Source organism: Polypterus senegalus, chromosome 2 (assembly GCF_016835505.1).
Source record: "Polypterus senegalus isolate Bchr_013 chromosome 2, ASM1683550v1, whole genome shotgun sequence".
Taxonomy (NCBI): domain Eukaryota; kingdom Metazoa; phylum Chordata; class Cladistia; order Polypteriformes; family Polypteridae; genus Polypterus; species Polypterus senegalus.
Window position 1 is genome coordinate 304,964,882 of NC_053155.1, and position 14,414 is coordinate 304,979,295.

The 14,414-nt window shown below is 39.6% G+C and overlaps 1 protein-coding gene across 5 annotated transcripts in view; it reads right to left on the bottom strand.

Annotated features, from left to right (window-relative positions):
* Positions 1–14,414, bottom strand: part of robo2 (roundabout, axon guidance receptor, homolog 2 (Drosophila)) — a 748,943-nt gene that overhangs the window by 282,443 nt on the left and 452,086 nt on the right. For all 5 annotated transcript variants that reach the window (XM_039745871.1, XM_039745870.1, XM_039745867.1 and 2 more), the window contains exon 3: positions 8,791–8,948. In XM_039745871.1, coding sequence (XP_039601805.1) covers positions 8,791–8,948 — 158 coding nt within the window. The remainder of the gene's footprint in view (positions 1–8,790; positions 8,949–14,414) is intronic.

The window sequence follows — 14,414 nt, forward strand, 5'->3', positions numbered from 1 at the left end:
TAACCCATAGAGTTTGTAGTGATTCCTGAGAAAAAAAGATGTAATCTCATGTTTTTATGCAAAACACAGAAAAAAAAGTTTCTAATAAAATGGGCATCTATGGAGGCCAATGCTGGACCACAGCAAACAATGTCAAAACCTCCATGACAAAAATGTCACAATATTCATCTCTATATATATATAAAATCCAACGTCTGTCTGTATGCCTGTCTGTCTGTCTGTATGTACGTACGTACTGTCACAAACGCGCGCATGGGAGGCAGCTAAAGGGCTCGAGTGAAGGCAGTTCTGAGGCATGCCGGGATGTGGCAGAGTGCACTGACTCTCTTTCTCACTTCCCTGTAGACCAAACCCGGGAGGTTCCACCTGTCTCTCTGGACGTCACTTCTGAGACCGAGCCAATGGAGACAGACCTTGCCAGCTCCGGCCCCCCTGATGTCACATCCGGGCCTAATCCAATGAATGATGAACACGTGCCCGATCCTTATGACCTCACTTCCTGCCTCCCCCTTTAAAAGCCTTCCCTTTTCCCTTCTCTGACAGTCTTGTTTTGGACTCTGTTGTAAGCACTTCAGTGCCGGTATTTTGAAAAGAAAACGACTTTTGCAGCTAGGATACCAAATTACATGGGTGGCTGCCCGAAACCTTTTTCTGTCTTTGTCTCGTTTTGTGACAGTACGTATGTCTGCTTTTCACGAGAGAACTACTTAACGGATTTAGATCGGGTTTCTTTCCATAATTTGCTTGAACATTCTGGTTGATTTTGTGACTTCTCTCATCGTGCTAAGTATCATAGTTCGCTTGCAGTACTGATTTATTTGCACACAAAAAAAAAAACACCTGCTACCTACAGTAAAATATGGTGGTGGTTCCATCATGCTGTGGGGCTGTGTGGCCAGTGCAGGGACTGGGAATCTTGTCAAAGTTGAGGGACGCATGGATTCCACTCAGTATCAGCAGATTCTGGAGACTAATGTCCAGGAATCAGTGACAAAGCTGAAGCTGTGCCGGGGCTGGATCTTTCAACAAGACAACGACCCGAAACACTGCCCAAAATACACTAAGGCATTCATGCAGAGGAACAAGTACAACGTTCTGGAATGGCCATCTCAGTCCCCAGACCTGAATAGAATTGAAAATCTGTGGTGTGAGTTAAAGAGAGCTGTCCATGCTCGGAAGCCATCTAACCTGAATGAACTAGAGATGTTTTGTAAAGAGGAATGGTCCAAAATACCTTCAACCACAATCCAGACTCTAATTGGAACCTACAGGAAGCGTTTAGAGGCTGTAATTTCTGCAAAAGGCGGATCTACTAAATATTGATTTCATTTCTTTTTTGTGGTGCCCAAATTTATGCACCTGCCAGATTTAGTTTGAACAATTATTGCACACTTTCTGTAAATTCAATAAACTTCATTTCACTTCTCAAATATCACTGTGTGTGTCTCCTATATGATATATTTAACTGACATTTTTTATCGTAACAACCAACGATTTATACAGGAAAATAATGACTTTTAACAAGGTTGCCCAAACTTTTGCATCCCGCTGTATATAATTCACATGTCAAGGTATTCGGTTGCATGCTCACAATGTGCAAAATGCGTTAAGTTTTACTAAAATATGGTTAAATAAACCACCTCCGGGAAAACGCTCACATGAAAGAAAATGGAATGCAGTCAGGCGTGAGCTACCATTTGAATCAAAGAGCCACCTCACCTCCTTATTCAGTGTTCAGGAAACGAGTCCAGTAAATTTGCACTTCATGTTAAATTAACAAAATGTGGGCACTGGGAGAAGGATATGTTTACTTATTGGAGTGACATCTTTTATCCAATTGGGTACATTTCTTTTATTTTTCTAGTTGGAGCACTGGCAGGCCAAGTGACCTGCCCATGGTCACACAGTGGCATTTGAGCCCGCAACCTCAGGGTTGAAGTCCAAAGCCTTAACCACTGCACCACAGTGCCTGCAGAGTACTCCTAAAGATTTACAAGTGAAAGAAAAGTGAGTGAAGCTGTGGTATAGCGGGTCCACAACATCAACAGGATGGTCAGTTTTAAATATTGCAAATAACCTTGTCAGTCTTCGTGGGTGTGACCTCACAACCGTGGGAAGTCAATGAGGTAATTGGAGTGAGTTGAACCTGCACGTGAGGGCGTGATTGTTCTCAATTGCTTCATTGTCTTCCTATGGTGCCTGATTAAGACGCTGCGCCCACGGAGCCATGTAAGTATGGGCTGGCATGAGAGGAAAGAGTGGTAATAGATGGAACAAAACTGTTTAGGCGATTACAGAACCGTCTCAGGTAGGATGATCCGGTCACCTAGACGGAGGAAAGGCAGAATGAACTGGGGCTGTAGGCTGTGGCGCTCTAAGGGCTGGATACCCCACTGAGAAATGGTGTAGAGTGGGGCAAGCATGGCGGATGACTTCCCTATGGATCCGAGGTACGACTGTTGGTGCGTAAAGTATGATGGGAGGAGAGTCAAGGTTTGGAGGCAGCCAAGATGGGGGTTGGAGGAATGAAGTTCATGGCTGCTGAGTCTCTGCCGGCTGCGCGAGTGATAGGTGAGCCGGGGAGATGAAGGAGGTGGGCTGAGATTGGAAGGAGCCAGTGACTGCATTTTAACCTCTGGTTTTAATGGATTTATTTATTGTGGTTTTTATTCCCCACTCTTTAACTTTGTTTTATGGATTATTTATTTATAGACATTTTGAATCACTGCACTGTGGACACCGTATTTGGTTTGTTTTGATTCTTCTAATAAAAGCACCTTTGCACTTTTCCACCATCCCCTTACTCCATGTGACATTTGTCCCCATTAGTCAGCTCAGTTCAGTCATAAATATCGACGGTGTTGAGTTCGAGAAGCTCCCATATGTGAAGAGGGAGTCTGGAGTGGACCCGCATCGTCACAGAAGCCATTATCAGGGAGAGAATCTGCCTCACACTTGTGCATTTCCAGGATGCTTCAACAAGCAGAAGGTCAATTCACCATGCAGTTTCACAGACTGCTGCTAAATAATCCTGAGGTTGTGGTGAAGAGGGAGCTGAGCCAAAAGACAAAAGTCTCAATCTGGTCGATGTATATATCTACCATCATCTATGGTCATGAGCTTTGGGTAGTGACCAAAACTACCAGACATTTCTCATCTCGGCAGGGTATCCGGGCTCAGCCTTAGTGATAAGGTGAGAAGCGCAGACATTCGGGAGGAGCTCAAAACAGGGCCGCTGCCTCTCCACATTGAAAGAAGCCAGCTGAGGTGGTTTGGGCATCTGAGTAGGATGTCTCCTGGATGCCGGTCTGGGGAAGTGTTTTGGGCATGTCCAACCAGGAGAAGACCCTGGGGCAGATCCCCAGAGAGATTGTATTTCTTGGCAGGCCTAAGAACACCTTGGCATCCCCCGGGACTAGTTGGAGGAGGTGTGGCGGAGAAAAGGGATGTCTGGGCATCAAAGTTTGGACTGCAGCCCCGGTGACTCAGACCTAGATAACTGGCATAGATGGATGGATGGAAGAACAGGAGGCAGGTCTACAGCTCAAAAGCTCTGGGACATCTGAGAAAATTTCATTTTTATTCATGCTTGCGTTATCTAGAGGTAGTTTATTTAACAATATTTTAGTAAAAATATGTGTGTTTGGGACATGTGAGCATACAGCTGGACAGCCTGATGTGTGAATTATGCTAGACAAGTAACGTGAGATTTTTTCCGGTACATTTTTGTTATTGTTTGCTGTTGTCCAGTGTGGGTCACCATAGATGACAATAATATCAAAAATGGTACAGTGATCCCTCGCTATATCTCGCTTCGACTTTCACGGCTTCACTTTATCGCAGATTTTAAATGTAAGCATATCTAAATATATATCACGGATTTTTCGCTGGTTCGTGGATTTCTGCGGACAATGGGTCTTTTAATTTATGGTACATGCTTCCTCAGTTTGTTTACCCAGTTGATTTCATACAAGGGACGCTATTGGCGGATGGCTTAGAAGCTACCCAATCAGAGCATGTATTACGTATTAAATAAAACTCCTCAATGATATGCGATGTGCTTTCCGCGCGGTGCTTGATTGTTTGCTTTTCTCTGTCTCTCTCACTCTCTCTGCCTGACGGAGGGGGTGTGAGCAGAGGGGCTGTTTGCACAGAGGCTGTTTGCTTAGAAGATACGGACACTACATTTAAAAATGCTGAAAGACTACCTTCACATTGCTCCCTTTTTTGCGGCTGCTTTATTGCGGTGCTTCGGCATACTTAAAAGCCCAAAAGCACGTATTGATTTTTTGATTGTTTGCTTTTCTCTCTCTCTCTCTCTCTCTCTGACATTCTCTGCTCCTGACACACATTCTTTGAAGAGGAAGATATGTTTGCATTCTTTTAATTGTGAGAAAGAACTGTCACCTCTGTCTTGTCATGGAGCACAGTTTAAACTTTTGACTAAAGGGTGTTACTTCATGTCTAGAGGGCTCTAATAATGTTAACAGTGTGGGAGAGTTTATAAGGGCTTAAAATATATAAAAATAACCATACAAACATATGGTTTCTACTTCGCGGATTTTCACCTATCGCGGGGGGTTCTGGAATGCAACCCCCGCGATCAAGGAGGGATTACTGTATTATCTTTATTCTGCATGAACACATGAGATTAAAATATCTTCTTGGCCATCACTACTAACTACGTAGGGTAAGTAACATATCAAAAAATACCCGTTTAAGGTGGAGTTTTCCTTTAAGGTTATTAATTTATACCTTGGCTGTGATTTTAATGGCACTGCACTCAGCACTCACCACAATAAGTGGAGCAAATGGGTAAAAGTGAAATGAACATGAGAGAGTTGAGCCAATCAAGTCAATCCATCAAACATGGTTTGTCGTTCATCCAGATGTATTTTAAGAGTTGTCAAACTTGTCAACCATATTTTATTATTATTTGAGCAGAAATTAGTGCAGTGGATCGAGACTGTTATTTTAAAATGAGTTCATCAAGAACATGGGGACACAGTTGGAAACTTGTTAAGGGTAAATTTCACACAAACATTGGGAAGTTTTTCTACACACAGAGAACCAATGACACTTGGAATAAGTGCGGTGGACAGTAGGACTTTAGGGACTTCCAAAACTCGACTTGAAGTTGTTTTGGAGGAATTAGGTGGATAGCATTGGCAAGCTTTTTTAGGCCTTTTCTCGTTAAAAAGTTTTTCTTATGTTCCAATATGGCTGACTAGTTTATCTCAGATTCTCATGACTCTTTATATAAGGAAATGCTTCCTGGAATTTTGAAAACCTGGATTAGGTCCCCAGCCTTCTTTGTTTTTAAGAATAAGGTGGAATACACCCCTGACCCTAAAATGAAGTAACATGAAGTGAAGTGAACACATACATTTTAGCTTTGGAAGGGAATATGGGAACAAACGTATGGTTATGTTAGCAATATAATCGTTAATTAATTAAATGGTGGGGAATATTTCCGGGATATGTGGGATAGAAGATGGATGGATGGAATGTTGCAAACTCCAAATGTACAGCTAATAATTTGTGTTTAGCTAGTAAATACCATTTCTTTTCATCCCATTAAACTCTACCAGGAAGATAACGTCCAGGTCTGTGTTATTCTGATGTTATCATTACTAAGCTTTTTTTTATATTAACAATGTCAAAAAATGGTTTAACATTAATGGAAGTGACTTTTCATCTCTCTAGTTATAAGGAATATTTAAAAAAGGAATCCATGACAGCTGACATTTCTCAGCATGAATGTGATGAGGAAACAATTGAACACTCAGGTGTCTGTCAACGTGTCAAGAGAGTTGCTGGGAAATCCACGATCCATAGCTTGGAATCCGGGCCTTGTTAATATTCAGTACCTCCACTTACATGTAAAATTGTACCGTTGTCTAATGGTTTGTGCTTTGGATGGCAGGCTTTTAAGCTTCAGCCTATTTTTAGTCATTTCCGATCTGTGTTTCTTGAAGATGCTGAATATCATGGACTTTGGTACATTTTGGGATTTTTTTCATTTCAAGTGAAGTTGGATTTCCAGGAGCTTTTAATAAGAATGCAAGGACACGGTTAGAAACTTGCCAAAGGCTGATTTTGCACAAATGTTAAAGTTTTTCTTCATAAGAGAAATCTTAGACACATGGAAAAAATTGCCAGGTAGTGTGGTGGAAAGCAGGACTTTGGACTTCTTCAAATCCTGACCTGTTATATTTTCGACAATCTAGTTGAATAGGATGGATGAGCCTTCATTAACATTGTTCAAATGTTCTAATTGAATCAAGTCCGTAACAGACAATCAGCTGCCACAGATGGAATCTGGAGGGGCAGTTGAACATTCGTTTAGTGTTGTCATGATGCCACTTATGAGATAGACTTGCTTACCTAAATGACCTTAATGTTTTAATGGATGGACTCAGTATTGCTTCAAATCTGTAGCACATGGATACTGGTCCATGTCAAATGTAATGTGTAAATTAATTGGTGGGGAATCATTCTTTACAATAACTCATCCCATAAATGCCTCATTTCAATGGGATGTGGTGAATGTACAGAGAACTATGTTAAGCAGACATCGATTTAAGTTTATTGTTGTGTACCCAGTACAACGAAAACCTTATTTGCATGTCTCTGCAGAAGTTGAGAATATTACAGTACCTACAAAAGACACACACACAATTACTTAGCATGAAATATGCAATTATATACAACTAGTTGTGCAAAAAATCTAAGATGGGTTGAAATTTAAGTAGTCAACATAAGACTTGGCATATTCAGCGTTAACATTTGCAGTGCACTATCTACTAGTATGTATTTTATAATGCCTGTAGTAATAAAATGCATTGCATTTTTCATTCCAACAAATGGCGCATCACAAACGTTTGCCATGGTTAAATGCATTGCATTTTTCATTCCAATAGATCGTGCATCACAAACATTTTAAGTAATAAAATGCATTGCATATTTCATTCCAACAGATGGAGCATCACAAACCTTTGCAGTATTAAAATGCATTGCATTTTTCATTCCAACAGATGGTGTGTCACAAACCTTTGCAGTAGTTAAATGCATTGCATTTTTCATTCCAACAGATGATGCATCACAAACACTATCACTGCTTTTGCAAATCCCATACCCAATGGCATATAAGACAGAAATAGTCTCAGACAGACACACAGACACATGTCCTTTTATTAAGGTGGATAAGCTGATTTCTGCCTGTCTGATAGTTACTCTCTGTTGGGTGAGTTCAGCATTAACATTTGCAGTGCGGTGTGTATATCCAGTCGCTATGTCTCTGTTATATGCCATTGGGTATGAGATTCATAAAAGCAGTATTAATGTGATGTACCAAATGTTGGATAACAGTAACATTGCAAACAGACGGACACTCAGAAACACAGACGCTTGTGTATTAGGGGGCATAAGTATTTGCAAGTATTATATTTATATGTTACAATATACAGTATATTATTATGATTGCCTGTTCAGTAACCTTATAACCTGTGGGTAGAAACTTTCTCAAACTCATTTTAACTAATTCAAGGCCAGGTGGTTTGGGAGGAGAGAAGCCTACCCACCCAACACCAAGCCAACCAACCCTGGAAACAGTGCCAAACTATCACAGGGTGAAACTGAATTAAATGTCACGTTATTTGGACCACTCAAAGACTACTGTCAGACAAGCATGTCTAAGGGGAGCTTTGCAAGTTCTGTGTAAGTAGGAAAATGTTATTAAATTCCTACCTTTTTTAACCCTAGAATTGAGGAGGAAGCATAGGAAAAACTCTGGGGTTCCATCCTTCCTGCTCAACATCCTATTTAAGAAACAGTCAGGCCAGAAACCAGCAACTGACGGAGATGGAATAGGGGGATTCCCCCTCATTAGCTCCTTCATATTTCTGAAGAAGTCCTATATTGGACCAAATGATCTTTTTTTTTCCCCTTTATTTTTCTTTTTGATTACTTTGTCCTCATTAAACTTGGTGTCACCACAAACCTCAGCACTTAAGAACATAACAAATTTGACAAATGAGAGGAGGCCCTTCACTTGTTCGTGCTCATTTGTTTAACTAACATCTATGGTTTCCTAGTGTGTAGCTCTTTATCTTTATACACCATCCAAATTTTGCTGATAAAGCCCATTGGTGACAGGCTGTGTGGTGCAGTGGTTAAGACTGTGGACAAATCCCGCTATTAATGCTGTGTGGGCCTGAGCAAGTCACATGACCTGCCTGTGCACCAATTGGAAAAGCACACAGAAATGGAACCGCTTATATTATAAATGTTATAAGTCATCTTGGACATAATGAAATGTAAATAATTGTTTGCATGTTCAGTCAGCTTATTTTCAATGGATGGCTTGTAAATATTTAACTTAGGCTACACCCACACTACTATGCGTTAATTTAAAAATTGCAAGACGATCTCCTCATACTAGCGTTTCCACCTCGATTAAGAAAGTGTTCCAGTCCGCTCTAAAACAAGCAAAAATGCATATAACATAGATGTTTGCCTACACTGGGAATGTACACATGGATTAATAGATAAAAATAATAATATTAGTAATGCACTTGGATAGTCCATTCCCTATTGAGTAGCTTATCATTATTTTTATTGACACATTAGTATGAGATTCATTTAATAATAATGATATCACTTTCTTCTTTTTTGCATTATTCATACTGTTTGCAAAGCTGTTTATTTTTTATTTGCCGACTAAGCATGTCTTGCCTCCTGGAAATTTGCTATCAATTAATCCTCCCAAGCAGCAAGGGTCACACTTACTGTGATCCTGTCATCTCTGTCATCAAGGCGCACTTTGTCTTTTTTCCAGTAGATCGTGGGCTCTGGGTGGCCACGCGGGGGCTGACATTCCAAAATTGCAGGTTCTCCGGCAGCCACAACAACATCGGTGGGGTTCTGTCGGAAATCATCTCGCAGCACTGCAAAAAATAATCAGAAAATTAGGCATTGAATTTTTAAAGCTCATCAAGGTTTAGACTGGGCGCTGCTTCAGATGCTGCACTGGAGGCACATATGCTGGTACACCGGGAACACCAGCCTAATGCATGGAAATTACACGGCTGCAAAAAGTCGAAAATAAAAGAACCATGGGTGGTCTGCAGATTCAAATAAGATATGGGTTAATACACGGACACCTTCTAAACAAAAGACACACCACTAATGATACCATATGGAAACTGAAAATACCACTTAGAGAGCGGGTTTCACTGCAGACAAGAGACGGGGCTGTTTAGCCACAATGGGCATCACCATATGGGCAGTGAAAAAGAAAGCACTATAAAATAAGCACAACGAGAACATTATTACATTATCGACAAACGTGGCCTTTTATGTCTGTAATGGCACATCGACGTCTTCTACGTGATAAAAACAGAGTTTGTTTGACAAGGCTAACTTCTAAGCGCACACATATTGCAGCCCGTTACTCGCTGCAACTGATGCGCCCGAGAGATTTCGCAAACACTTGGTGGCTTTTTTTTTTTTAATTGTCTTTATTATCTTTATTTCCTTCTTTTATTTTACGATCACAACAATCCCGGCTAAACGGCTAGCTTTCCTCTGCCCACCGATCAGCTTCGGCGAGAATCCGCTCCCAGAATGTTAAAGAAAAGCGGGCTTGTTTGAAAACTAAATTAAGAGCTACTTGCCAGGTTCTTATGCAAATCCCAGCGGTGTAAAGAGGGATTAGGTCTAGCTAACAGGCCCCCATGCGCTGAAATGATTCCGGCAGATCCTCACAAGTGGGCTTTGTCTTGCGGATTTGCTTATTTTCGAATTTTTACTGAAGCCTTTCGCTTAGCTTACCGTGCGGAGGTTACAGTTAGCCACTCTTTCTTCATACAACACACATTTCGCTGTATGTAAAGAAAAACGGGGAAACTCTTCCAGGGTCATAAATAACTGCTCATATTTTAGCGAGTGGATCGCTCTATTGTTGTTTTTTGATGATGTGTGTAAAAAAAAAAAGCTAATAATAATCTTCTCAAGTGGAAACCTATGGGTCCCGATTATTTCACCCCCTGGCCAGAAAGAAATGGGCTTCAATATACCGCGTATAAATTCCGAATCAACTGGAAATGCGAATTGCGGAGCTCTCTTTATTTTACTTCAGGGCCATGGAATTGCATTACAATAAATACATAAATCAATTGCGCCTTCTCCTTTAAGTGCGAGAAAAAGGGGCAGCCAGCATGTCTATTCACGAATGCACTCTGTGTTCGTTTAGGAATCGCACGTCTTGCTACTATTTTGTCGTTAATGTTTTTTGTTTTTTTTTAATCTTATTCTTTTGTGATGTTGTTTTGTTGCAGTGGGTTTTGGGTTCTTCTGGTCTCTTCGTGAACCTTATTCATTCTTTAAGTTATCAGGTATGCTTTATCTGAAGCAGACCACGTCCCCTTTTTCTAATCTCTCCTTTGAGACCCTAAATCCCTTGAAATCAAGAGGCAGAGTCTTTGGATGGCTGCCAGGGAGCCTGCTATACAAGTAGGCTCCTATTATGTTGCTTTAATGCATTCTGTTTTGAAACCACGTAACAAAGTTACAAGTTTTTTGTTGCATAAACAGCATTCTCAGAGCTGCCAAATTCAGACTGGAGACTAAACCCACAAGAGCCAAAGAAATTCGACAAACGAGAGGAGACCATTCAGCCCATCAAGCTAGTAAGCAGGCCAGAGGTCTCATCCAGATTCTTCTTAGCCCTTTAAACTCGGCCTCATTTTTTGTTCATTTTCTGCTGCTTTGATTAAACTGGCCACAACTTTATCATCCTTTACTCAATATTCATGCTTTACCCCTCCAAATAAAGAACAGAGATTACTCTTTCACAGGTAAATCAATGGACAGATTATTAAGGGTAAGACTGAGCACCACATGGCAAGAACAGGAGCTTAACTGAACAGGCAGCATGGGTTCAGGCGAGGAAGGTTGTGTTTTAAAACATACTGGAATTCTATGAGGAGTCAACAAAAGGATCTGATCAAAGTGATATAGATAGATAGATAGATAGATAGATAGATAGATAGATAGATAGATAGATAGATAGATAGATAGATAGATAGATATGAAAGGCACTATATAATAGATAGATAGATAGATAGATAGATAGATAGATAGATAGATAGATATGAAATGCACTATATAATAGATAGATATGAAAGGCACTATATAATAGATAGATAGATAGATAAGAAAGGCACTATATGATAGATAGATAGATAGATAGATAGATAGATAGATAGATAGATAGATAGATAGATAAGAAAGGCACTATATAATAGATAGATAGATAGATGAAAAGCATAGATAGATAGATAGATAGATATGAAAGGCACTATATAATAGATAGATAGATAGATAAGAAAGGCACTATATGATAGATAGATAGATAGATAGATAGATAGATAGATATGAAAGGCACTATATAATAGATAGATAGATAGATATGAAAGGCACTATATAATAGATAGATAGATAGATAGATAGATAGATAGATTAGATCGAATGAAAAGCACTGAATAATAGATAGATAGATAGATAGATAGATATGAAAGGCACTATATGATAGATAGATAGATAGATAGATAGATAGATAGATAGATAGATAGATAGATAGATATGAAAGGCACTATATGATAGATAGATAGACGTGAAAGGCACTATATGATAGATAGATAGATAGATAGATAGATAGATAGATAGATAGATGTGAAAGGCACTATATGATAGATAGATAGATAGATAGATAGATAGATAGATAGATAGATAGATAGATAGATAGATAGCAGGACACGAACAGATTAAGAAGACCTCGGCCTTGGCCTGTTATTTTATGCATCAAGAGTGTCCTTTTAAAATCATGACCCAATGGTATTTCACAAATGTCTTACCCTCTATTCATGGTTTATGGATCTACTGTATCGAAGTAAAGGGCAATTTTGGAACCTTACATGTTGTTGGGCCTTTTAGGAACTAAAAGTGGTTCCCCTGTGACACTCCTCTGCAGAACTGCTCTGGCACTTTTATTTTTAGGAGCCCAATTCTGATGGTTTTTTTTTTTTGTCAATACAGACTGGCATCCTCTCTAGATACAGACTGGTACTCTCTCGATTGAGACTGGCATCCACTCTATATACTGGCTGGTATTCAATCTAAAAAAAGGACCGGTGTGCCCTCTAGATACAGGCTGGTATCAACTCTAGATTTGTCTGATGCCTTTAATCTAATGTAACTAATAAGACCAGGATGGTTGTTTAACTAGGACAGCCTTACATTTGCACAAGCACCTTTTAATTAGAAAATGAGTTGACATACAGTAAAACATTTCACTTTATAATTTGTTCCCTGATAACGGTTTATACATATAAGAATTCTTCTTTCTTTTAACCAGGTATCTACGTAGGGCTTTTCATGTGTTTAACTATTTTGGGACTTGACATACAGTAATTCCTGATGACATATGGGGTGCTTTGTAGACTCTGCCTGTATTTTTCTGTATTCTAATCAGTGTGACTGAAATGCTTCACAGTCATTCTATGTAAATGAACATATTTGATAGTGGAAGCTTTCTGTTAGGTTTCTTCCTTCTGCTTTTTGTACTGAACAAAGCACATGGGGCTCCACCAGCTGGTGTAAACAAAGGATGCCCATGTCGGAGTTCATTTCTAACAATGGCCCACGACTCTTCTTTATCTACTAAGTATTTTCTATAACAATGACTTACAACTGTTCATAGACATTTTTTTACATTTGATGTACCAGCACTTCAGTGACTTGCTGAGGCGCAGGTGAGAACTGAAAACCAGCAACACTGAGGTTTAACATCCACTGCCCTAGACTCTGCACACTGGCATATATAAAATATAAATAAAGGTCAGTTGCCCTACAAGAACCTAAGTTTAAGAAGCAGAAAAGTTGAAGAAATAAGTTCATACAAATGTCTTCACCAAATGTGTGTGCCCGCATTGTTTAAAAAGAAAAGGACATCATTACATCTTTTGGAGAACTCATATTGAGACAAACATCCACCCATCCATTTTTAGACTTGATTTGGATTCCAGTAGATGTCAACCAAGGATGAGGCACCAATTGTGAGAAATATTATAAAAAAATAAATGGGTATTGAGTTGTTTTTTCATTACATAATGATATTTATTATAGATCAATAGCTCTTCTTACTTTGGGAATTGAAACTCCCAAAATGAAGCTAAATGCTTTCACTCAATTTCAACAGACCGTTTAGCCTTTCAGGTTCTCCTAATATTGAAGGTTTGAGTATCTGCTGTATTCACAAAAACAGCAGTGGGGAAAAAATAATAAAATAACCCAAATGACATAACAATCTCAAATCAACTTAACCATGTTCAGAGATGTGGTACTTAAACAGCCTTAAACAGGATGCCAGTCCATGACAGGACCCACTGAGACCACACAGGTGCCAGTCTGGAATTACCAATTCACTTCAAAAACTGCCAGGAACTGCACTCCACCCTATAAATCTGGAGGATATCCCATAATTCCTAGCTGTGATTGGCAAGTGGCCCCACTCTCTTGGGCGACCCCCCACAAAACATATGGGTCATATCCAAGGCGTTTTATAGTCACAGCCAAAAACAATAATGCACATCATAAACAAAAGAAACATTTACATAAATGAAAGACACAAAAATGGACAAAACAGACAAGAAGCACAATTTTGAAACCCAGTAAGGGGAGAAGTGATGGCCGTCACATCACATGGGGAACTTGGGACAAAAGGCAGAAACAAACATGGAATGTGGTATCAGTCCCTTTTAGGGTACACTCGCTCACAGAGGGGCCAGTTTACAGCATCCATCAAAGTGATGTGGATGGAGAACTGGAACACTAAGAGTAAAAGGGAAAAGGAGAAACTCTGCTTTGTCAGTGAGCAGGTGAGCATTCAGTCCAAATCTCATAGCTGAACTGCACTAAACACTGGCGCAAAAATCAAAATTTACACAAAATGAGGAGAGTACAGAAGGTAGGGATTCTAAAAAGTAGAACACAACATGTTAAACAAACGGGAAACAAACACTAACTGTCCTACTGTGCAAGATCAGACACTCAGAGGAGGACATTTGCCCTCTTCTAACTTTCTAAAATAGTAACCAGCACCAAAACAACAACAACATTTATTTCTATAGCACATTTTCATACAAACAGTAGCTCAAAGTTCTTTACATAATAAAGAATAGAAAAATAAAAGACACAATAAGAAAACTAAATAAGACAACATTAATTAACATCGAATAAGAGTAAGGTCCAATGGCCAGGGGGGACAGAAAAAACACAAAAAAAAAACACTCTTCCATAAGTCTCTTTGTGAACTTCAGGCCTGCCAAGCCTTTGCTCAGTGTTGCCTTCTA